General features: G+C 44.3%; 3 protein-coding genes across 3 annotated transcripts; 1 reads left to right on the top strand and 2 right to left on the bottom strand.

The window, feature by feature from the left end:
* Positions 1-11: 11 nt before the first annotated feature.
* Positions 12-4067, top strand: LOC120719224 (ninjurin-1-like). Its single transcript, XM_040008262.1, has one exon. The coding sequence runs from the start codon at positions 3107-3109 to the stop codon at positions 3314-3316; it is 210 nt and encodes a 69-aa protein (XP_039864196.1). The 5' UTR covers positions 12-3106; the 3' UTR covers positions 3317-4067.
* Positions 4068-6170: 2103 nt separating this feature from the next.
* On the bottom strand, positions 6171-8560 carry las1l (LAS1 like ribosome biogenesis factor). Its single transcript, XM_040008116.1, has one exon. The coding sequence runs from the start codon at positions 8379-8381 to the stop codon at positions 6651-6653; it is 1731 nt and encodes a 576-aa protein (XP_039864050.1). The 5' UTR covers positions 8382-8560; the 3' UTR covers positions 6171-6650.
* A 7141-nt stretch (positions 8561-15701) lies between these two features.
* LOC120719145 (protein NLRC3-like) lies at positions 15702-22047 on the bottom strand. The gene is made up of 6 exons (XM_040008117.1): positions 21699-22047; positions 20823-21035; positions 19774-19949; positions 19409-19685; positions 18689-18904; positions 15702-16299 (listed from the first exon to the last, which is right to left on the bottom strand). Exons 1-6 carry the CDS (start codon positions 22041-22043, stop codon positions 15913-15915), a joined length of 1614 nt encoding a protein of 537 aa, XP_039864051.1. The 5' UTR covers positions 22044-22047; the 3' UTR covers positions 15702-15912.
* Positions 22048-22055: the final 8 nt, after the last annotated feature.

Below are 22055 nucleotides of genomic sequence, written 5' to 3'. Positions count from 1 at the left end.
AAGGGACAGACGTGTAAGGGACAGACGTGTGTGTGGTCACTGCAGTCAGACACCCTGTTTAATCTGAGCATGACTGACATGTTGTGTGAAACAGAAAGTGTCACTGTTGGTGAGTCGAAAGTTTTTACATCGTTTTTTTGGAGAAATCAGTGATGACATTAAACATGTTGCTATGCTTCTTTGTTTCATGATGATTACTGAAACTGACCATTTTACACTCGGTCACATCACATCTCACTGCAGCCGTGCTGGGAAGTACTCCAGACCAGAGTGGGAAGAGAGTATGTTCCCTACAGTTGGGGTGAAGGAAGCGCCATGCGTCGCAAAGACCAAAATCACTCATGTACTGTCTGATTATTAGGATTCAACTTCGTCATTACACATGTATAAATACAGGGTAACAAAGTACAGTATAAATACAGAATAACTGGTGGACAGTCGAGTTCCTGCTGTGTTGAGCTTGTTCACGTCTTCATTAGTCCAAAGCTGAAGTCGCCCCAGAGAACAAGGGCACAGTCTAGGTGCTCAGAGAGTAACAAACATGGAAGAATGAGGGGTCATCAGTATCTGGGTCATATATACTGCTATTCAATTAGAAATCTACTCTCCTAATCTGTAACTGAGTACTGTGAAATTCACATTTATTCTATATTTTGTTAAACACTCGACTACATGTTAAGAAAGCAGAAAGGAAAACATTGTTTATCACGCCACAATTATTAACAGTAGTTCAAAGGTTTATTACATAAACGTGAGCTCAACTTATCCTTGTTTTATATCTCATGTGTATATATATGGTTTCAAGCTCATGTACAGGGGTGTGATTCAAATATTCAGCCTTCAGACCAACAGCCACTCTATTTCACACAGTTCTACTCAGCCTGCTTCATGTGACAGGGAGCAGCTATCTCATCCACCCTGTTTACAAGGGGAGCCTTTCCAAAGACACTGGCTGAAACAAAAGCAGAGGGGAGCTAAACCAGTCTGTCCAGCTCGTACGCCCAGTATGAGATTGGAACACAGTCTAATAAATAAAAATCTAAAATCAGGAGCAGAGAAATGTTATTATGGTTAAAGAGACCTAAAAACAGCTGAACTCTTCACTTTTGGTGAAATGTTGAAACTTTTCTAATCACAGAAATAGACAGTTTTTAGGTTTTAAACTGTAAACTGGTCTGAATCCATCATAATGGGAACAAAAGGATAAAAAAATCCCTTGTGAACCCAACAGAGCACCTCAGTAAAGGACGTATAATTCTTCTCATTGCTGCAGGCAGGCCGGCACACTGATCACACTAACAAATTTCCCACGTGTGGGACTAATAAAGCTTATCTTATCTTATCTGATTCGTGTTGATTTGTGTACAGCGATATTAAAAGACAAGACATTTGAGAAAGATGAGATACTTCAGTTAAAGGGCTCAAAGTTCTTGTATTATGAATGACACGAGTGTTGGAAAGTGACAGAGAGGCATGCAGTGGGAGTTGCTTAACAATCCTACAGGAGGAGCAGCCAGACTTGATCCTGTCTCCAGCCTCGAGTCTTTCTGCAGCCAGTACAGCACAGACTCCAGCAGCAGAAAGAAGAATGGCAGAGCACACGCTTAATGCAGAGGGCATGGCTCTAAATAAACTGGGCGACATAGAGGTAAGCATCAAGCCTGTCTCGTCCTCTCTGCCCTCGGGGGCCACGGTGCTCGTAGCTGAAATGCCTAAAGTTTGTCCAGTTTAAGTCGGCACATCATGAAGCTGTTACTGAAGGTAACGGCAGAATTGTATATGGAATTATAGCTTGTGTGGGGAAAAACAAATTTTTTATCCTGTCTTGGGGCAAACTGACCAAACTTCTGAAGCAAAAGTAAAGCTGTGGCTCTCTCCCCACCGGTCATTTAGACATGGGGCTTTTTCATAGAACCAGGTGTAGCTTCTTTCTAGCAGGACTTTAGTCTCACCCACATGATGTTCTACATTTCTGTTTCTGAGGAGCCAAAAGAAAGGTGGATCAAAAAGGCTAAAACAGCTCATTTTTGACCTTCGATGAACACAAAGGCCCAACATGAGATAAATAAGGATCATGTTGAACTGTGATTCAATAATAAAATTAAGGTATTTGATGTGAGCTTAAGAAGTCTCTTTTAATCCTACCGATAAATTTAACAAAGGCTGGGGCTGTGTGTCGTCTTAATGTCTTTGGCTTTTGTTATTCCTGATTTATTTATGTGGTGAAGCTAGCGATGGGCATTCTGAACCTGCTTTAAAGTAGCTGAAAGTAACTATGTGTTCTCTTAATGCTCAGATCCACGTCAGGCATGTGCAGGCTATGCTATAACAAAGATAACCTGTACAGTGATGAAAACTGAGAACGTCCGGGTGAACACAACCAACCTTTTGGGATTTACTTGGATGTTTGAGCATGCAGCACTAATCCCTGACATCACATCAACCTCGAAGAACAATCAGAATGACAAAGTCACAAAAAACAAAAAGATTAATGATTCAGTTCAGTGTCACTTCATCATTATGCTATTAAAGTCCATGATAACAGGGAGAGAAAATAGGAACGACCCCTCTCCAGTGTCTGTTCCACTCATCAGCTGTACAGAGAGCTGAATGATAGCTTTGGGGCTGAGACAGGGCTGCACCCCGGTGTGACGTCTCACACCCTTGTGCTACACAGCTGGACTTAAGTTAATGTCTCAGCTGGTTGAAACTTTCTCCCAGTATTTCTGAGATACATGGCGGCGGTCACCTGGATTTATCAGCTCAGACACAGGACCAGTTCAATTGTTCTCTGCACATGCATGTTTTCATGTGATAAGTTGGCAGGTATGTAGAAAACCACACCTCTTTGCATGTTAGCCCATGTTAGCTCAGGTGAGTCAACATATGTTATTCTGCCACTCCTACCTTTGTCCTTAATGCCACACCCCAGGGACAGGTAACTAAACGTGTGTGGAAAAAAGCGTGGACACGTGTGCAGAGACGTCACACTGTTAAAGAGAGAAACATTGTGAAAAGTTATTTGACTTTGCATTTGTGTTCCTGCTCTCGTATCTAACCTGTCCTCTCACAGGCCCAGCCTAGAAAAGCACTCCGACCTATTGACATGAATCACTATGCCACTAAGAAGAGTGCGGCTCAGAGCATGTTGGACGTGGCCTTGCTCATGGCCAACTCGTCTCAGCTGAAGACCATCCTTTATGTGGGTCCGCAGTATCGTTTCTATGTCCCCCTCATCATGCTGCTGACCCTGTCCACCGCGTTACAGGTCATAGTGGGGCTGCTGCTCGTCTTCATTGGCAAGCGACATCATTGACTTTGTCTGAATGAAAATGGCTTAAAGAACAGCTGTGCTTCTCTCTGTGTTATTCCAGTTTGAGTGAAAAATACTTTCAAAGTATTTTTAGAATAGAAAAGAATAGAATAAACCTTTATTATCCCACGGATGAGAAATGTGGGTGTTACAGTTCTTATAGCAGGGGCAATATAAAATATAAAAGGAAGACACAAACTGTTCCTATATACATAAGCAACTGAAGTTCGTATATTTAGGTAACAATGCACAGAGCTATGTATTAAATGTGCAGTAAACAAACAAGCTGGTGAGTAAGATGATCAAAGAATGTTGAGCTGCATTATAGAGTCTGACAGCCCCTCTCCAGGCTCAGACTGAGGTTAAAGATGGATGTGGTAACCTCACAGAGTTGATCTGCACAGTCCCTCAATAGTCTGGAGCTGATTCCATCCGGACCCGTGGCCTTCCTGGTTTTCATCTGCCTCAGCTGACTTTGCACCTGGTCAGCTGTGACGGAGAGGCTGCAGTGTGGGTCAAAGTAAATGATGATTGCTGTTAAAGAACTGATTGAAGTTTCTTCGTGACTTTTTAAAGAGCAGGATAAGTTTGGGGGGGGGGGGGTCTCTCTTCTGCGTAGTGAAAAAATGACAAGAGAATGTGAATCTCAGATTGATTGTGATTTTAATGAAAGGAAGAAGTGATGCTGAAAAACTAGTTTATGCATTTATTACTTCCAGGCTGGACTACTGTAATTCATTATTATCAGGATGTCCTAAAAACTCCCTGAAAAGCCTTCAGCTAATCCAAAATGCTGCAGCAACAGTCCTGACAGGGACTAGAAAGAGAGAGCAGATTTCTCCTGTTTTGGCTTCCCTTCATTGGCTCCCTGTTAAATCCAGAATTCAAACTCCTGCTCCTCACATACAAGGTCTTAAATAATCAGGCCCCATCTTATCTTAATGACCTTGTAGTACTATATCACCCTATTAGAGCACTTCGCTCTCACACTGCAGGCCTACTTGTTGTTCCTAGAGTATTTAAAAGTAGAATGGGAGGGAGAGCCTTCAGTTTTCAGGCCCCTCTTCTGTGGAACCAGCTTCCAGTTTGGATTCGGGAGACAGACACTATCTCTACTTTTAAGATTAGGCTTCAAACTTTCCTTTTTGCTAAAGCATATAGTTAGGGCTGGACCAGGTGACCCTGAATCCTCCCTTAGTTATGCTACAATAGATGTAGGCTGCCGGGGGATTCCCATGATGCATTGAGTTTTTTCTTTCCAGTCACCTTTCTCACTCACTATGTGTTAACAGACCTCTCTGCATTCAATGTATGTATGTAATCATATCTGTTATTAACCTCTGTCTCTCTTCCACAGCATGTCTTTATCCTGTCTTCCTTCTCTCACCCCAACCGGTCGCAGCAGATGGCCCCGCCCCTCCCTGAGCCTGGTTCTGCCAGAGGTTTCTTCCTGTTAAAAGGGACTTTTTCCTTCCCACTGTCGCCAAAGTGCTTGCTCATAGGGGGTTATGTGATTGTTGGGTTTTTTCTGTATCTATTATTGTAGGGTCTACTGTACAATATAAAGCACCTTGAGGCGACTGCTTTTGTGATTTGGCGCTGTATAAATAAAATTGAATTGAATTGAATTGAAGGCAAATTACAGCGCAGGAACACGAGAAAACACGGTGATGCAGGATGCTCGCAATACTTTGGTCACTTCAGTGCACGCAGTCCCACAAAACTGGATGTCACGACACATAAATGTGACATATTTTACTCCATATTCATTCCTGCTGTCTTACTGTTTATATTTTACTGCTGCACAGTCAGCGTGCAGCACCTATCATGGATTTTGCATGTACAAGGACAGTAAAAGGCTATTCTACTCTATTCTATTGTCATTTGCAAACGCTGATGCAGCCGTGTATTTATGTGGAACATTTGTAATATTTCTGGACATTTGAACCTAGGCCAATATCAATGAGTTACAGCAGTTTTGAATTCATTTCAGACTGTAGCCAGTTACAATGGCACAGGTAAAGACTTCATTCACCTCAGTGCACCGTCACTTTTATACACCACGACATATATTTGCACACATGCTTGTCCTTATTTATACTCATACCTACATCTCTGTATTCATCTAGTCAGCTTAATATTTATCTAACAATGTCTCTGCTTCTACACTCATTTTTTATGAGTTTGTTGTATATTTGCTGCTCTACGATGAATAAGGTTTCTCCGATTCCAGTTAATGTCCATTAAATCTGCGTGATCAATGGCATGCAATAGAATTTAATGGCAAAAAAGCATTATTTTTTTAACACGTTGGGGGTTGACATGTTGTTTTAGTGAACGACCTTGGGTGAAACTAACTCTGATCAGCTGTATGGAAACAAAATAAACAGACTCTTCATATCAGAAGCTCAACCTGCACTGTGCTCACAGCACAGTCAGCGCTAAATCTGATTTGAACTGACCAAACTATACAGTACCTGTATGAATACTATGAAGGCCGGAAGTGAGAGGCTGTGGAGTGGGACGGTCTGTGAGACTGAGATTACCCAGAATGCACCAGTGAACGACACAGGAAATCATTCCTGGCTGTGGATACCTCCCTGCACAGCTCCTCCATCTAATGCACGACACACACTTTTGTTCTACGGTGAAAATAACAATTTGTTACAGTTTAGCCTAAAATGTCAATGATATATATTTCTCCTCTGCAATATTTTGGACATTTATAATGGAGCTATTTATATATATTACAGCTACACCTTATATTTTGGAACTGTGTAATGTATTGTGTTATTTAATTTTGTTCAGTGTTACTGCTCTTATTGACTCGGAGCGACTGTAAACACAGAATTTCCGCAGGGATTAATAAACTCTTTTTATTTCACTTTCCAGCGTGCAGAGAATGTGTTAAACGTTTTTCTCTGCCACCTACTAACAATATACACAAAGAACATAAAGGCTTCCACCCAGCCCAAATGACCACAACTACGACATATTTTCAGTGTCAGTTCATCAGATGATCAGTTTTCAGGATTCAGATGTATTGTTTGGTCTATTAAATGTCACACACTTGCAAAGAGCATGGTTTATTTGAAGACACAGAGTAATCAAACACCTCATTTTGTTAAATCAGAACATTTTGTCTTCTGAAAGTTTTATCTCTGCTTCTGCCAACATGTTTAGTTAACGAGCTCGACTGGACAGAAACAATCACAACTGCTGAACCTGCACTGTGCTCATGATTAAAGCTCCCACAACATTTTGTCTTCTGAACATTGTATTTTTGCTTCAAAACTGCTTCTAGCACAACAAGAGTCAGCGGAGGCTGGAATGAGACTTAAAAAAGCTTCAGTCCACATTTCAGTTTGTTGAGCTCGCTGTTGCTCCAGAGCAGGCCCTCAGCTGGCCGGGCTGGAGCCGAGGCCCCGGGGATGCTGCTACGTGTCGCGCTGCTCTCCAGCTCCACTGGCTGGTCAAACACAGTCATTATCGAATAATTGTCCACCATGAGGCACGACGGGTCGTCCGACTGTCCAGGAACTTTACCAAGGGCGTAGTTCTTCCATGTGACATTATCAGCGCACACCTGCCACGGAGAACCTCTGAGGGCAAGTGCTCTTTCAGCCTGCACGTCTGCCCATTTGCGCTCCTCACTTCTCTCCGAGTCCATCGGTGAGGAATGCAAGGGACGGGCGTCCTGCCGGGAGTGTTGCATCTGGTCCAGCAGCATCCTCACAGTATATATGGGCTGCTGCTGCTTCTGCTGCAGAGGTGTGCTGGCCTCTGAGCGCTCTGTCTGTGTGTAGATGGAGCAGAGCTGGAACAGCTTCTCTCTGGTTTCCTGAGGGGGGGGATGCTCCATGTCATCCAGGACTAGCTGGATCAGGTGAGGTGTGCTGATGCAGGGGGCATCCAGACATGCAGAGAGAAGCTGCTGCCACCTCAGCTGGATGCGGTTGATGAAAATCCTGTCCTTCGTTCTGGCTTTCTTCTGCAACTTTGTCTCAAAATGATATTCAAATTTGTTGTTGTTGCAGAGGAGGACTTCTGAAATCCATGCAGAAATATAGAAACACCTGTGACCGTTGGGCTCTTTGCTGAGCAGCTTCAGTTCCACAAAGAGCTTCTCCAGGAAGAGGTGAATGAAAGACGGAGAGTTAAGCATCTTTAGCAGGGGCAGCCAAAAGCGCAGGACGGTTTGTGGGACTCTGGGCTCAGTGGGACTGGCACTGTCAGAGGTTGCACAGCCTAATGTTTCCAGCTGCTCCATGGTAGGAACAAGAAAACCGTCTTCCAGCAGCACATCAATCAACAGCTCACTGGACTCCAGTGCAAACTGCTTGATCTCACCCAGCAACCAACTCATGTCTGCTAAGGGGGCCTGCCACAAGCTCTTCTCCTTGTCTTCAGGAGACCCATCATCAAAAGCTTGGTACTGGTCCTTCTCATAAGAGATCAGCAGCTCCCGAGCGTTTCTGTAGGCATCCACTTCTTTCTGCCTGGCAACGAGCTCATCTTCCTGGCGCTTGACGTCCGCTTCCTCATCCTCGCCATCCGACTGCAAGTCCCAGCGCTCATCGGGGGCTCCTCCCAGCTGTCTGGACCAAAACTCCTGCTGGAGCCACTCCAGGACCACCTTACACCCCTTTCGGCACCATTTCAAAGAAGGAAGTGTCCGATGCGTGATTTCGTGCCTCAGATCCACCACCCACTCGGGGATGTTCAAGTTTCCAGCCAGTCGCCTCAGCGGCCGGGCTGTTCTTCCCTGCTGGCGCTCCGTGATAAGATTAACAAATCTTACCAGGGCCGTCCCGTACATCAGGATCAAGTCATCTCCGGTAAGCTGTCCGGACCGGTCCCGCACCTGGCAGCGCACGAGGTCCGCTGTGCAGTCCACGGCCACTGGAAAACTATTAGCGCACCTGGCCCTCCAAGCCGATATCCTCTCTAACGCAAACCTCTGCAGAGAGGAGTCCATCGAGTAAAGGTAGTCCCGAACCTGATCCCACTCCGCTTTGTTAAGCCAGGCTACCACATGGCGTTTTTTCTCAGAGCCCTTTTTCTTCATTGTGCGCGCTCCGGACCTCACGCTCAATCTCTCACTCACCGGGAAAAGCCGCTCGCCTCACGCAGAGACCACTCGCAGATTTATATGACAGAGGACCGCGTTCAGAGCTTCGAGTTTTACCGTCGCTTGTCGTACAGCATCCAGGAAATGACGCTAACGTTTTCTTCGGCTTCGTTTGCGGCTGACGTTCACCCTGCGGGCACGCTGACGCCACCTGCTGGATTGGAGGATGGAGCGATGGTTCTACAGAGCGCTTATTTACATGATGCTGGTCATAAACGAGCTTTCTTTGGCTATGGTGATGATCACAGTTCATTTACATACTCTATAAATTCACGCTGTTTAGTTTTAGACACTGCACTTTTTTCTTGCATCGCATTCATTTGGACATTTCAGGCTATTGTTGCTTTCATGATATGACTTGACTAAAAGAAATGTTATTAGGGAACCGGACCACGGCAGGTTTTAGAAAACCCATCCAGAATAATTTTGTAGGCCCATACAGGGACCCCAAAGGTCAAAGCTTCTGTTGCCCTGCTCACGCAGTCCTACCAACAACTACCCACTGTGAAAACAGGCAGGTAATAACGTTTTGGCACATTATTTATGATAAGAACCCACCGTGAGGGGAAATGCAGTTGTGGAGAAGATGAAACCACAGAACATGTTTGATGACGCTGTCAGAAATATGAAGTTGGGGAAAAGCGACTGATGCAAAGCCCCACTAAAGTGAAAGTTAAAGTGGATCTTATTGATATACTGTAAAAGAACTGAAGAAATGAACGATATCAGGCTATATTGCATTTTCTCAGACAGACTAATTTATCTGATAGCCTTTGATTTTTGTTTTCTTTCTCCGAGGGCAGCTGGATTAACAGCGTATTGATTTATAGGATAAAATATCAAAGAAAAGATGTCTAGTTTGACTTTGGTAAGAGACATAAATCCCTTGAGGACTGTCAGGAACAGCACCCCGTGTAAACATCAGCCGACATTCCTGAGTGGCTTTCCTCTGGTCCTCACGTCACGCACAATGCACTGTTTGTCGCTGTTTGACAACCGCCAATAAAACCCACGAAGAAGAACCCGAGGTCGGTTTGGATAATGGCGGGTGTTCTGACAGAGAAACAACTTGCTCGTCATGTGTATTCTTCATTGGAGGTAAACATTAAATACAATATTAACTAAATAAAGTCATAGTTGTGCTCACATAGCATTAAACGCTGCTCTGTGATTTGTTTGAACGGTTGGACGTGAGCGGCTCATTAATGCACTGAAATGATTAGTGATGTATTTATTATTTATGTATCTGTAGAAGTTTACTGGCTCAATGGCGCCATCTTTCAGAGGCAGTAGACAAAAGGCTGAGGTGAGCCTGAGGTGGCTTGTAGAGCAGAACGCTGTATATCAGTGGTGGGGAACTCCAGGCCTCGAGGACCGGTGTCCTGCAGGTTTTAGATGTGTCCTTGATCCAACACAGCTGATTTAAAGGCTAAATGACCTCCTCAACATGTCCTGAAATTCTCCGGAGGCCTGGGAATGAAACAATCATTGGATTCAGGTGTGGTGACCAAGGGTGAGATCTAAAGCCTGCAGGACACCGGCCCTCGAGGACTGGAGTGGGAGACCCCTGGACTAATACCATGAGTGTTGGTGAGCTTTTTACTCCCCAGTGATCTGTACCATACAGCAGACCATAGTTTTATGGGTACAGTTCAGTAAAAATAGTCCACCAGACCCCAGCAGTGTGCACACAGTGAGAAGGCTGGGACACCTATCACAGCAGCTGTACCCTAATTCAATTAATCAGGTGGAGGAAAGATTAAAAGAAATGACCCTACTCTCTCTTTTTAAATAAAGATCAAAACTATTAATATTAATAGGCCAAATTGGTTTGCAAACATGCTTTTTATGCTATACAGCTAGACGTTAAAACGTGTTTGCAGACCTCTAAGCAGCACTTAGAGGTCCTGCAGTTTTTTGGCATTTCTTAATTTGGCTTCATTTTTCAGATCCAGAAGGGCCCAAGCAGGGGGTGCTGGTACACAGTACTTTAAACCACATCGTGGTCAGTGTGTTAGTGCAGCATCCCATCTGCTGAGACATTCCAGTAACAGTCCAGCTCATTGACCATAACACAGAATCCACGTTACTGTCATTCTTAGCCTGCTGCTGTTTCTAGCCAGAAGAACATGGAAACATTAGATCACTGAGGTCTTTCAACATAGCAACAAAAATGATGTCAGATATGCAGACATACGGTTTCTCGTAAAATGTCTTCATTGCATTTTCTGATTTTTATTTTTACAAAAAAATACCTTTAATAATTTGCCTCGTTACATTTCTTGTCAGTGACATTTTATTAAGAGTGTAATTCTTTCTGCTTTACAGTGACTAAGAAACTGTATTATTGTTATTACACACTGTTACACTGACGCACACTGTTTAGGAGTGATACTTTACAGAACAGCAGGAAGACAGCATTTCATTCTTTTGAGTCATTAAAGGACAAAGTAACATTTTAAATCCTATGGAGCAGGTTTGGATAAACTGGACAGAGGCAGGTGTAAACTTGTTACACAGCGCTGTAATAAACTCGTGTACTTTCACTGTGGACACAACGAGTCAGTGTGAGTCCGGTGTTTTGAATCTTCTTCGGTTTTCTTTCTCTGGTGCTACATGATTAAGTACATCTCAAAACTCGGGTAAATAGAAAATAATAAAAAAGGACACTGCTTAAAACTGTAATACAACAATTACATTTGACCCTGAATTAGATAAGAAAAAGGATAAATGGATGGCTTTAATGTTAGAGGAGCTAAAACAGATGTTTCAGACAGAAGATGAACTGGGGAGCTGCACCAAAGGCCAGTAACAGATAAATAAGTATTATTTTCAACAGTAAAATGATTCCAGCAGAGGAACAATAACTGCAAGGTCAGCACAGATATTACCTGACAGTCCCACTTTTTTTTCTTTATTAACAATAACATAATCGACAGTATTACAGGTGTACAAAATCAAAACTGGCTGGTCACTAGAAGCTTTGGCTTTAAAGTTGGACAGCAGAATCTGAAGCTACTGTAGCAGAGTCCAAGTAAAAAGTGGTGAAGCTCAAAAATAGAGTCTCGATGTGACATCGATGGAACAATCCTTCCATCCAAAGGAAGATGATTCCCGAATGAACAACTTCCACTGTTCATCACACGATGTAGGCGTAAGCGTAGTAGCACACAGCTGATAACACAGCTAAAGGCAGCAGCACCAGAATCATCTTCCACAGGCTTCCTGTGGACTTGTCTCCAGTGGGCTCCCCTGATCGTACAGAGGTGTGATTGGTGGAGCTGTAGGTGACCTGCACGGCAGCCCTGAGACACAAAGGAGAAGAGGTGGGTTAGATCCGGCTATAAACTCACGAGCTCAAACATGTGACTGCTTCATACTGCAGGATTCACTCTGTGTCAGCGTCTGGTCCCTCCATTCCATGTTGCTCAGCGCTTCGCTTCACCCTGTGTGCAGGAAACACACAGTTCAATACTTAATGTTCAAGCCAGCACTGGGTTTGTTTCACTGCACTACATTTATGATACATTTTAGGGTTACCCCAGGGTTTACCCTCAACGTGTCATCACCATTATGACTGAGCTGACAAGAACAGTGGATTTTATTAACACACATAACAGATTTGCACTGGTAGTTAGCTGCATGCACTTTTTGGTTTAAGGATGGCTGGGTATTAAAATGTTATCAAGTCCAATTAAACAAAATATCCTCAAACAAAGGTCAAGAACGTGATAAAGTCCCTCACGTGGAACAAATGGCAGTAAGTACCGTGGCAGCTGCGTCAGCGTCAGCAAGCTAAAATAATGAAATGCTGCAGTTTGAGTTTCACATGTAAACCATCTCTCTGCTTCCCTCGTCACCTCCTGGAGTTCTCCCATTTTCACATGTAAATGATTTGATTGGCTGAATAGCGTGTGTGTAGTGAGTTACAAAGCACACGATTGGTTGGTGTACACACAACAAGAGATAAAGGAAAAAGTTGCACAGATTAATATAACGTTAGTGTAAATACTAGAAAGTCCAACCTATCATCTTACAGTGTAAATCACAACACTGTACTAAGAAATGTGACTCTGCAGAGTTCTTACCTGCAGGTTAAGACTGACTGACATCATCTGGGTAAACAACAACAATCTGCCCTTTCAGTTTTACTTCCATGGTAGTGTAGACCATAACACAGATGAGGTGTGATAACACCAGTGCAGTTTGGGAGAATTTCATAGAGGAAATAAAAGCACAGTGTTGTATGTGGGCGGTGCAATATAATCAGCTTTAAGACTATCCAACCGGAGCGGTGTGCTGTCAGTTAAGTAAACAACATTTAACTTCTTTTTACAGTTAACACTGAATGGAACGATGTTTGCTAACTGGGTATTAGTTGTTTGTAAACCAGTCTGGTGGTTGTTGGCAGGTTTCAACTGGTGTTTCTAAATGGTTAGTAAAGAGAGTGGTGCATCGAGAACCACCAGTATCTCGCCAGTCAAGGTGAATGTTGTTTACCCATGAATGCCACAAACCCACACTATCATTTTTATGAGATTCATGTTCTGTTTAATCTGCTTCACTATAGTTTCATGTCCACATTTGTGCATGCACACGCATGCACCATGTTTGAAATGCACGTGTCAGCGGAGCGGCTTCATCGATCCATCATTGTCTCAGGGGACGAGAGGATCTTAAATTAGAGCCTCATCCAGATGCTCTAACCCAGGGATGTCCAACTCCAGGCCTGGAGGGCCGGTGTCCTGCAGGTTTTAGATCTCACCCTGGGTCAGCACACCTGATTAGTTTATTACCAGGCCTCTGGAGAACCTCAGGACATGTTGAGGAGGTCATTTAGCCTTTAAATCAGCAGTGATGGATCAAGGACACATCTGAAACCTGCAGGACCCTGACCCTCGAGGCCTGGTGCTGGACACCGTGGCTCTAACCTCTCCTCAGCCGTGCGTTTGCTGCTGAAATAGTGTCATTAGTGTTGTTTGTGGGGACAATGAAGACAGGCCTCCATGAGATCATTAAAGAGTCACATTATAATCAAGGTAAACGTACTTTGCAGGTGATGATCTAAATAAACCCTCAACACCTCAGCCTCGCAGATCTCGACACAACAGGTTGCTGCTCTTTTTCTGCTAACAGGTTAATCAGGATGTCGTGTTGCATGAGTGTCTTTAATGTGCCTTGTGATGTTCTGTGTGGGTTATAGCAGTACTCACATGTTGGCAGAGCGCTTACGTGTAGCCTGTCGAAATGAAAGCAGGAGTAATTGTAAGATTATTGTCTTTTTCCAGAGTAGAGGAGTTGGCACAAAAACAAAGGGGTAGGCAGACAATCAGGACTCACTGCACTCTGGTATGTGATGTAGGTAACTTCCTCCTCTGTAAAAAAAACAACACGAAACACAAATCATCAACTATTACCTCAAAGTTACACCTCCAAATCTGATCAGAGGACAGAAACAGGAGGAGCAGAGTGAGCCTGAGAGCGAGCTGCTGGGGCTGACCTCTTCATACAGACCAGTTATCATCACTGCTGCTGTTTCCATAACACTAACTGATTCAAACTTCAAATTCACAACTATGAAGGGAAGAGAGTTACAGTTCACCACCAAACACCACAGTCTCCTGACTTTACCCAATCACCGTTTGTGTGTTTAAGATTGGAGCTAAATGAGCCCGATCCTTAGTATTCTTCACTCTGACTGAAACACTGACGGCTTCTACCTCAGGTTGCTTCCTACCTTCCTCTCTGTAGTAGGTCTTATCAGAGGACGTCTTCACTGAAGCCTGCTCCATCGCCTTTTCAAGCTTCCTCTCATACAGATGCCGAGTGGAGTCTGTGTTCACACAAAAACACTTCTTCAGTATGTGAACAAAGTACAGACACTTATTTAAATAAATGCTGGAATGAATTAAAAGCAGTTTTGGGGTTCACATGACCTTTTGTAATGAATGATTTTAATGTCACGTGGATCCATTTTTATGATGCAGTGTAAGCAGTTTCCACATACTGTCCATATATACCAAGCCAGACCTGACGTAGCGGTAGCCTCGCGTTATAAACTTCCAGTGTGAAGGAAGTTTCCCGCAACATTTTCCTCATGTTTCAGATGCAGAACAGCGCTCACGTGGATAATCTGCGTGTGTGGAAAACACTTCACGGCGCAAAACTGCGATCCCTGTGTGTGTACTTACCCACGATGGGTCCGTGTTTGATGCCATACTGAGAGAGCAAGCTGCCGAGCTCCTCGTCGCTTTTCTCACTCAGAGACATCTGCAGACAGACAGATTCAGACATGCGCCACCCTGCGCTCCAGCAGGGAAACCAACAGGCTACATTTCAAAACCAAACTTTATCAGTCAACGTTTAAGACAGTCGTACATGTTGTAAAGCGTTTACTTCTTTGGGCCCCGTTAAAATGAGTTTCCCCGCAGAAACATAGTTCCGAGAACTGACCTGGCGGCTTTTTGCGTCCCTCTCGAGAGAGTAAATCCACGCTGCCACAAACAAATGAAAGCGGCGCATGAACAAAGCTGACGGTAAAGTGGGCTGAATGTCACTCACCTTTGGAATAAGACGACGGCTGTGCTGCGTGAACTGAGACGAAGGAAAGTCGGGCACAGCAGTAAAGCTCACATGTGGGCGTAACTTCTCCAGAATTTGGAGACGTTAGGTTGGCACACCCGCAGAGCACCGCTGATCCTGCTAACCTGACCTAGCCTTGTTCAGTAGCACGGTTACCAGTGCTTTGCTTTTAAACGAGTAATCAGCGCTCAGAGCGGGTCCAAGAGGACCTTTGTTATCGGCAATCTGTGTAACATAATAGATATCCCCCTCCCGCCCCTGCGGGCGATCCATCCTTCCAGCCCGGGTCCTCTACCAGAGGCCTTGAGGGTCCTGCGCAGCACCTTGGCTGTTCCTAGGACTGCGCTCTTCAGAGACTGGGAGGACTCAGATTACCACTGGGACCACCGGGAGCTTCATCCTCCACATCTTCTCTGAGCCCTTCTAAGCAATTTCATGTGATAAACTTTTGTCTTCTCTCTCATAGCTTGTGTGTTTTTTGTTGTTGTGAACTGGTGCTCTATTAATAAAACTGAAACAATCTTTCATTCTTTTCGTGGAAGTTTGTTCAGTGTATGACACGCATTTAGTTTCTATTTCACTCGTCTGTAAATTAATATCGGCTCCCTTACATTAAGCTGGAGGGAAATAAAGACAACAGATGCTGAAAAATGGCGACTAAATGAAGTAAAGACATTGTGTGAATACATTTTTATTAGTGCTCTGTGTAAGACTTTATAAATATAAAGCAGTACTGCAAGTCTCCTCTGCTGGAATGCATAAAAACGTGATTTTGTCTGGTACAACGGTAAAATGATCATCATCTTTGATGTTGTACTCCAAACAAGAAAAACTTTAATGTTCATTACATTTATGTCAAGTTTTCATGAAACCATGCAGAGTTGAATCACTCATCGCTCTGTGTCATCTCTCTAAGGCACTCCTTCAGGTTATCCACCCTTTCAGGTGGAGCCTTCTGTATGGTCTGCTCCAGCAGCCGCCGTGCTTGATCCAGTCCTCCCACCTTAGGGGCGTTCTGGCGGAAGAGGTAGCCGCAGAGCTGATTGTCATGGCAGTCTGGGGAAAGCAGGCCACACAGAAAGCGCAGGAACATGTCAAAGTGACCCAGTGGATGGTTAAAGGTTCGCACCAACGCACACTGGATCAGGCCTGCGATGGACTTTGTTTGTTCTTTGGATGCAAAGATCTTGGGCATGTGCAAGATCCCAGAGTCCAGGACGTTCTTCTCCTCTGTGCGAAACATTGTGAAGACATACAAAGCAGCCATGAACTCCTGCAAGAAGGAAGATAGAGCTTCTTAAAGCGTGATATCTACAACATACACAAAAATGTGAAAAATTTTTGTGTATGTCACAAGAAACAGTTGATTACAGTGGCTCCTCGTTTATCGCGGGAGTTACGTTCTAAGAGTAACCCGCGATAGGTGAAATCCACGAAGTAGCCAGCTTTTTTTTTTTTACAATTATTATAGATGTTTGAAGGCTGTAAAACCCCTCACTACGCACTTTACACACCCAGAAAGACATGAACATTTTCACACTTTTCTCTCTTGTTTAAACGCTCACAGTTCAAACCTTGGTAGTAGAAAATAAGTCCAGTATTATAGAATGAAACCAAACACACCCGCGGCTGCCTTTCAGGCTGCAAAACGTTTCGTCGACAGTGTTTGTTGGAGCAAACCTACAAACATACAGTGCAGCACTTCAGAGTCACACTGCTAGCGATCAAAGATTTATATAAATTTGACAAGCTGACCACATTCTGTACTGTACAGGAGACACGGCACGAGATCGATTAACAATGGCCTGCAGCCAATCAGGACGCAGAACACAATGCGCTGTAAAAAATAAAAAATGCAAAATTGCACAAAAAAATCAGTGACACAGCGGGGCTGTGAAAGCTGAACCGTGTTAGAGCGAGGGCCCGCTGTACTCAAAGTGGACCTGCTGCTTTTCCTTATGTTCTGTGTCCTGTTCCAAAGGCTCGGCCAGTATATGTGCAACTAATACCTGGACGTCAAAAGCCATTCTTGGATCTGCATGATGTCAGTGAAAGTGGACATCCTTGATATGGTTCTCTCAGTACAAAGCTCACATAGTGTTCAAACCTTCTGTCTGTGAAGGACAGCCAATCAGAAAAGTTGGAATGTTTCATTTATAAAAGGATTCCCTGTCCGGTCCTTGTTATTCCGAACTCCAGATCACACAAAACTGCTCCACTAAAGACCAAAAATAAAATATGGACACGTCCCATTTCATTTCACACTCTTTCATCCCTTTTTAAAAAATCACATACAAATACTGTTTCTGTGGTGGGTGGGTTGATCCCTGGCTGCTCCAGGCTGCATCCCAAATGCCTCGGGAAAGATGCTAACCCCCAAGTTCAGATCTAATGCTCTGCTAACCACATATGATATAAATAGAAATTAAATAGAAAATAAAAATCTAGACACGAATGCTAGGGTAGCTGAAACAGAGGGAGAGATGGGAAAGTCTGCAGCTTCAACAGACCCCTACATGTGAAGTGTATGTTTGATATACTAGAAGGCGTGTTAGTGTGTAAGATGCAGTGCAGCTTGAGTTGTGCTAGCTTCACTACCTTTATGGAGTCTAAGGGTACGTTCACACTGCAGGTCTTAATGCTCAATTCCCATTTTTTGATCAAATCTGATTTTTTTCTCTCTGGTTGTTCACATTACAAATAAAATGTGACAGCAAACATGCTCTACTGTGAACGGGTCACGGCCCTCAAAGCAGCCCGCATGTGCAAAAGAAGACGTCACACACAATATGTCTGTGAAGGTTCTCAGTCATCCAGGTCATCGTAGTCTAAGGAGCTTGGAAAGAAAAGCGTCTGGACTTCTTTGAGTTGCTTGAAGACGTTTCACCTCTCATCCGAGAAGCTTCTTCAGTTCTAAGGGTCAATGGTGGGGAGTCCCAGAGAGTCCCAGAGTCCCACACCAGCGAGGGAGGATAAGAAAGACAGACACAACAGGCCTGTCTTTAAATCTGGGACTCCCCACCATTGACCCTTAGAACTGAAGAAGCTTCTCGGATGAGAGGTGAAACGTCTTCAAGCAACTCAAAGAAGTCCAGATGCTTTTCTTTCCAAGCTCCTTAGATGTCACACACAACGTGCTCTGTTTATGGAAGTAAAAATGGCGGCTACAGAGCGAGTAGGTGTTGTTGCAGCAGTCTATCAACTTCTGCACAGTCGTAACCGACATAATTTTGACAAATTAATTAGAGAAAGAAGGACACTGAGAAAACAGAGAGGGCCTGTGCTTTAACAATGGCCGCCATGCTTTCTCGTTTGTCTCGCTGATAATTGGCGTCTGTCTTGTGTCAGTGACGTAAAAGACGGATTTAATGCAACATGACCATTCAAACAGCAGTCGCTTTCTAAAACATCAGATATGTATTGGATTCAGTACCACATACGAAAGTGACCCAGATCGGATTTGTGCTGTTCACACTGTCATACCATGATGGGATATGGGTCGCATAGGGTCAGAAAAGTCCGATTTGATGTGCTTTCGCCTGCAGTGTGAACGTAACCTTAGACAGTAAAGTTTATGGGAAGGTTGATGTCCGAGCAACAGGGACCTGTGAAGAGAGCTTATGTCAGGTCTGTTTGAAAAGAATAAGCACGAACATGTTTACCTGGAAGGTGAAGTGGATAAAGGAGTACACTGTCCTCCCATTGGCAGCTGGGGCGGGGAGCGCAGTGCACATGCCGCAAAACACGGCCACCTCGTTCAAATTCAGGCTGTACTCCTTCAGATCGTCTTCATAGAACACGCTGGTATCCTTCTCCAGCATTTTCAAGGCCATCCTTCCCAACTGTACCACCAGGTTTTTATCATCAGTGGACCATTTCTGAGTGCAAAGAGCACAAGAAGATAAAAACAAAGCTCTGACACCGAACATAAGCTTTGCAGTTCCAGGGCGAATGCCTGTTCATCGGTCTTAATGGAAATAAACTGGGATTTGACTGTGTTTGATTTATTGCTCCTTTAAAGCTGGGCCACATCTGGACTTTTCTGTTTCAACAGCTCTTCTTTTCACAGCAGCTGCGATGTCATCCACTCTGCTGTTTTGGGACTGCAGCATACACCCGACAGTCATACATTAACACTCAGTCACCGACAGTATAGACAGTATATGACCCATCAAAGTCATACTAAGGCTGTAACTTGGCCAGTTTAAAAACAAAGACATTATATAAAAGATGGATGCATCCTCTGTGACATCACTTCAGAAACTCGTGTAATACACACTGTGGACAAAGCCGCTCTTTCTCTCCTAAAGCTAGCAAACTAGAGCAGCAGTAGTCTGCAGCAGGACTGGAAGCTGTTTGGAAATGAAACACAGACACGTTACCAGCTCATTTTCCCTCCTGTCATAGTAAAACTGCAGCCTGCGATTCATCTGGACCATCAAAATGTTGACGTAGAACGGCGTCAGTCTGGGAGGATCCTTCCCGTAGCCCCGGTAACGGTAGCAACGCTCGAACACCGTGGCCACCATCCAGCACACAAACGGGTGGCGAGCGGCCATGACAAGTGTGGGGAGGCGCTTAAAATGAGACAAGATCTTTGCTCCCAGATCCGTATTGCTCTGCCAGCGATTCTTCAGGTAGGACTCTTTCATGTCATCGCTGCGGACAAAGGGGGCAAACGGATTAACTCACAGCACTGAAACAAAATCACGTGCACACAGACGTCAGAAAGAAGCAGCCGCCATACTTGAAGCCCTGGATTTCTGTGACCGCATCGATGAACTTGGAAGGTATCTGTGAGACAGCCCCCCGTCTGCCCAGGATCCAGAGGCGGGCGCCGCGGAGCACAGTGCCTCTGATGATGTTTACTACCAGGACGTCAGGATGTGCCGGAGTGTCGTTGTCATGTATGACTGGAGCATTCTGGAGACAGAAAAAGGAAACAGACAGAAATGCGTCTGATTGAGTCAGCCACTTATCTTAGCAGCCAGGTTTATTCCTGCTGGCTAAACCTGCTCAGTTACAAACAAGATCGTCACAAGTACTTTACTCCATCTTCATTTAACCTCCTAGGACCTGACCTCCACATGTGTGGACATCACATTTCCTTTAGAAATGTGTGGTTTCTTGCACATTGAATTTTGGGTTGTCCAGACCACAACACTGAATGTTGGGCCTGATATCCACTTACAGGGACATTATGCTGCCACTGTTCTATCCAAATGTAAAACGAATGTCCTCGTGTGTGGATCTGATTTTTCTCAGAAACAAAAATCAGGTAAGAAAAAAAAAAAAAAAAAAAAAAAAAAAAAAAAAAAAAAATCACAAAATTCTTAGTTTTTACATTCATCAGGTCCCAGTGACAGAGCTCAGGTCAGTAGGTTAATATAGCTGTGTCATGTCAGGATATCATTGCAAAAACAACGCCATGTGCTCCTAGCACACACAATGCCACTGCTCAAGCATCGTCCTCTGTGGGGAACATGATGCTGTTTTAGAAGCAGAACAGCTCTGCTGTGAATGATGCCGGTGACATTGTGGGAACGAGATGAAGATGTGTTACACTGACACTACATATCAAAGATGGTTTGATGAGTGTGCAGCTTGTTGTGTGGTTGGAAGGAGGCGCTGCTGCTGTTCTGTTTAGTTAGTCTGAGAACAGGAAGTTAGTCTCACAGAATAAAAAGGGTTTTCACTCAAATCTTTAAATATCGACGTGTGTTTGTTTCCTTTATGTGACTTGAGCCAATGATGTTAATAAGTCAGACATCAAAGTATGTGAATGGATGGGTTTACCTCCCAGTCCAAAGAACTCTGGTAACGATCAAATGAGTCCATTATGATGAGAAATTTACATTCGTCCTCCTCCAGGAAAGGCTTTACGTCTTTGCAGTCAGAATAAAAATATTCAATGATTTCCATGATGGACATCGTCTGAGAAGGAGGGAGGTGTTTGTTTCGCAGGACCCACAAAGATCTGAATGAAAGTTTGATGACAAACTGGATATCCTGGATAGAAAGATCAACAGAAAAGCTTTTGGTAATGAGCGAAACACAGGAACAGTAGCACAGCTCGTCTCTGCTGCAGCTGGAAAACCAAATACTGGCGAATCAAACCAACTACGCTGCGTGCTACTGCAGTGCTCAGGCTTCACACAGTATATAAGATGATAAAAAGGGAAATGTAGACAAAATATTGTGTAATTCCAAATATCAAACACATCTAGAACTCACACTGGCTTTCATTTATGGAACGAGCTAATTACAGCCCCTAACCCAGCATTCAGGAGGATGAATGGATGGATGACATATACAAAAAGTTCATTCCCCTTACAGCTGTTATCAGAGTGAAACAGACCGAGTGAAGCTGCTGGGATTTCTGTGTTCTTTCAAAGTAACTGCTAACGCTCTTCATGTATCAAGTGCACGAGACTGGAAAATAGTTCAAACAGTGAGCTCCTGCTGGAGTGACGGTATAACCACGTGTTTATCCACAGCAGGGTCCAACCCGAACGCTTTTTCTTGTCAGGACTGCCCTGAGGCGCTCATTGGGTCAGGATACGCAGAATGTAAAGCATAAAGGCTCAGAGAACTCAGACCTCCCCACTCAGGACCAGCCCAGAACACACCCTGCTGTGGCTTTACTGAAGCTGTGATTTGTAAACATCTCACCTTATTGGCCCGCTGTTCGGCCCAATCCAGGCAGAATTTTCCCACACACACACTCATGCCAACTCCTGGAAGCCCTGTGGTCACCAGCGTCCTCACCGGAGTGCCGTCATCTTTCTTTAGTCGGATCAAATTGTTCAGTCCAACAAAGGTGTCAGGGCTGGGGACCGGGACAGGGGACGCAGGTGGTCGTAAATCATGGGTGGGATAAATTCCTCCACAACCAGAGGTGGAAATCTCCGGCTCCACAAAGACCTTGTCTAGAAAGTTCTGCTTCCCAGCTTGAATGACTCCCTCCCGGATGACTTGATGTTTTCTGAATAAAGCCTGCTGCAAGCGGAAACGCATCAACGCGGTGGC

The sequence above is a fragment of the Simochromis diagramma genome, unplaced genomic scaffold, assembly GCF_900408965.1.
Source record: "Simochromis diagramma unplaced genomic scaffold, fSimDia1.1 OVJJ01000545.1, whole genome shotgun sequence".
In the NCBI taxonomy this organism is placed as follows: Eukaryota; Metazoa; Chordata; class Actinopteri; order Cichliformes; family Cichlidae; genus Simochromis; species Simochromis diagramma.
Note: the sequence above shows the minus strand (reverse complement) of the source record. Positions and strands in the feature narration are given on the sequence as shown.

Coding starts and splice junctions, on each gene's coding strand:
- LOC120719224 (XM_040008262.1), top strand. CDS start 3,107: ATGAATCACTATGCCACTAAGAAGAGTGCGGCTCAGAGCATGTTGGAC.
- las1l (XM_040008116.1), bottom strand. CDS start 8,381: ATGAAGAAAAAGGGCTCTGAGAAAAAACGCCATGTGGTAGCCTGGCTT.
- LOC120719145 (XM_040008117.1), bottom strand. CDS start 22,043: ATGCGTTTCCGCTTGCAGCAGGCTTTATTCAGAAAACATCAAGTCATC. Junction 21,036..21,698: donor CCGAACAGCGGGCCAATAAG/GTGAGATGTTTA, acceptor CTTTCTATCCAG/GATATCCAGTTTGTCATCAA. Junction 19,686..19,773: donor ACAGAAATCCAGGGCTTCAA/GTATGGCGGCTG, acceptor CTTTGTCCGCAG/CGATGACATGAAAGAGTCCT.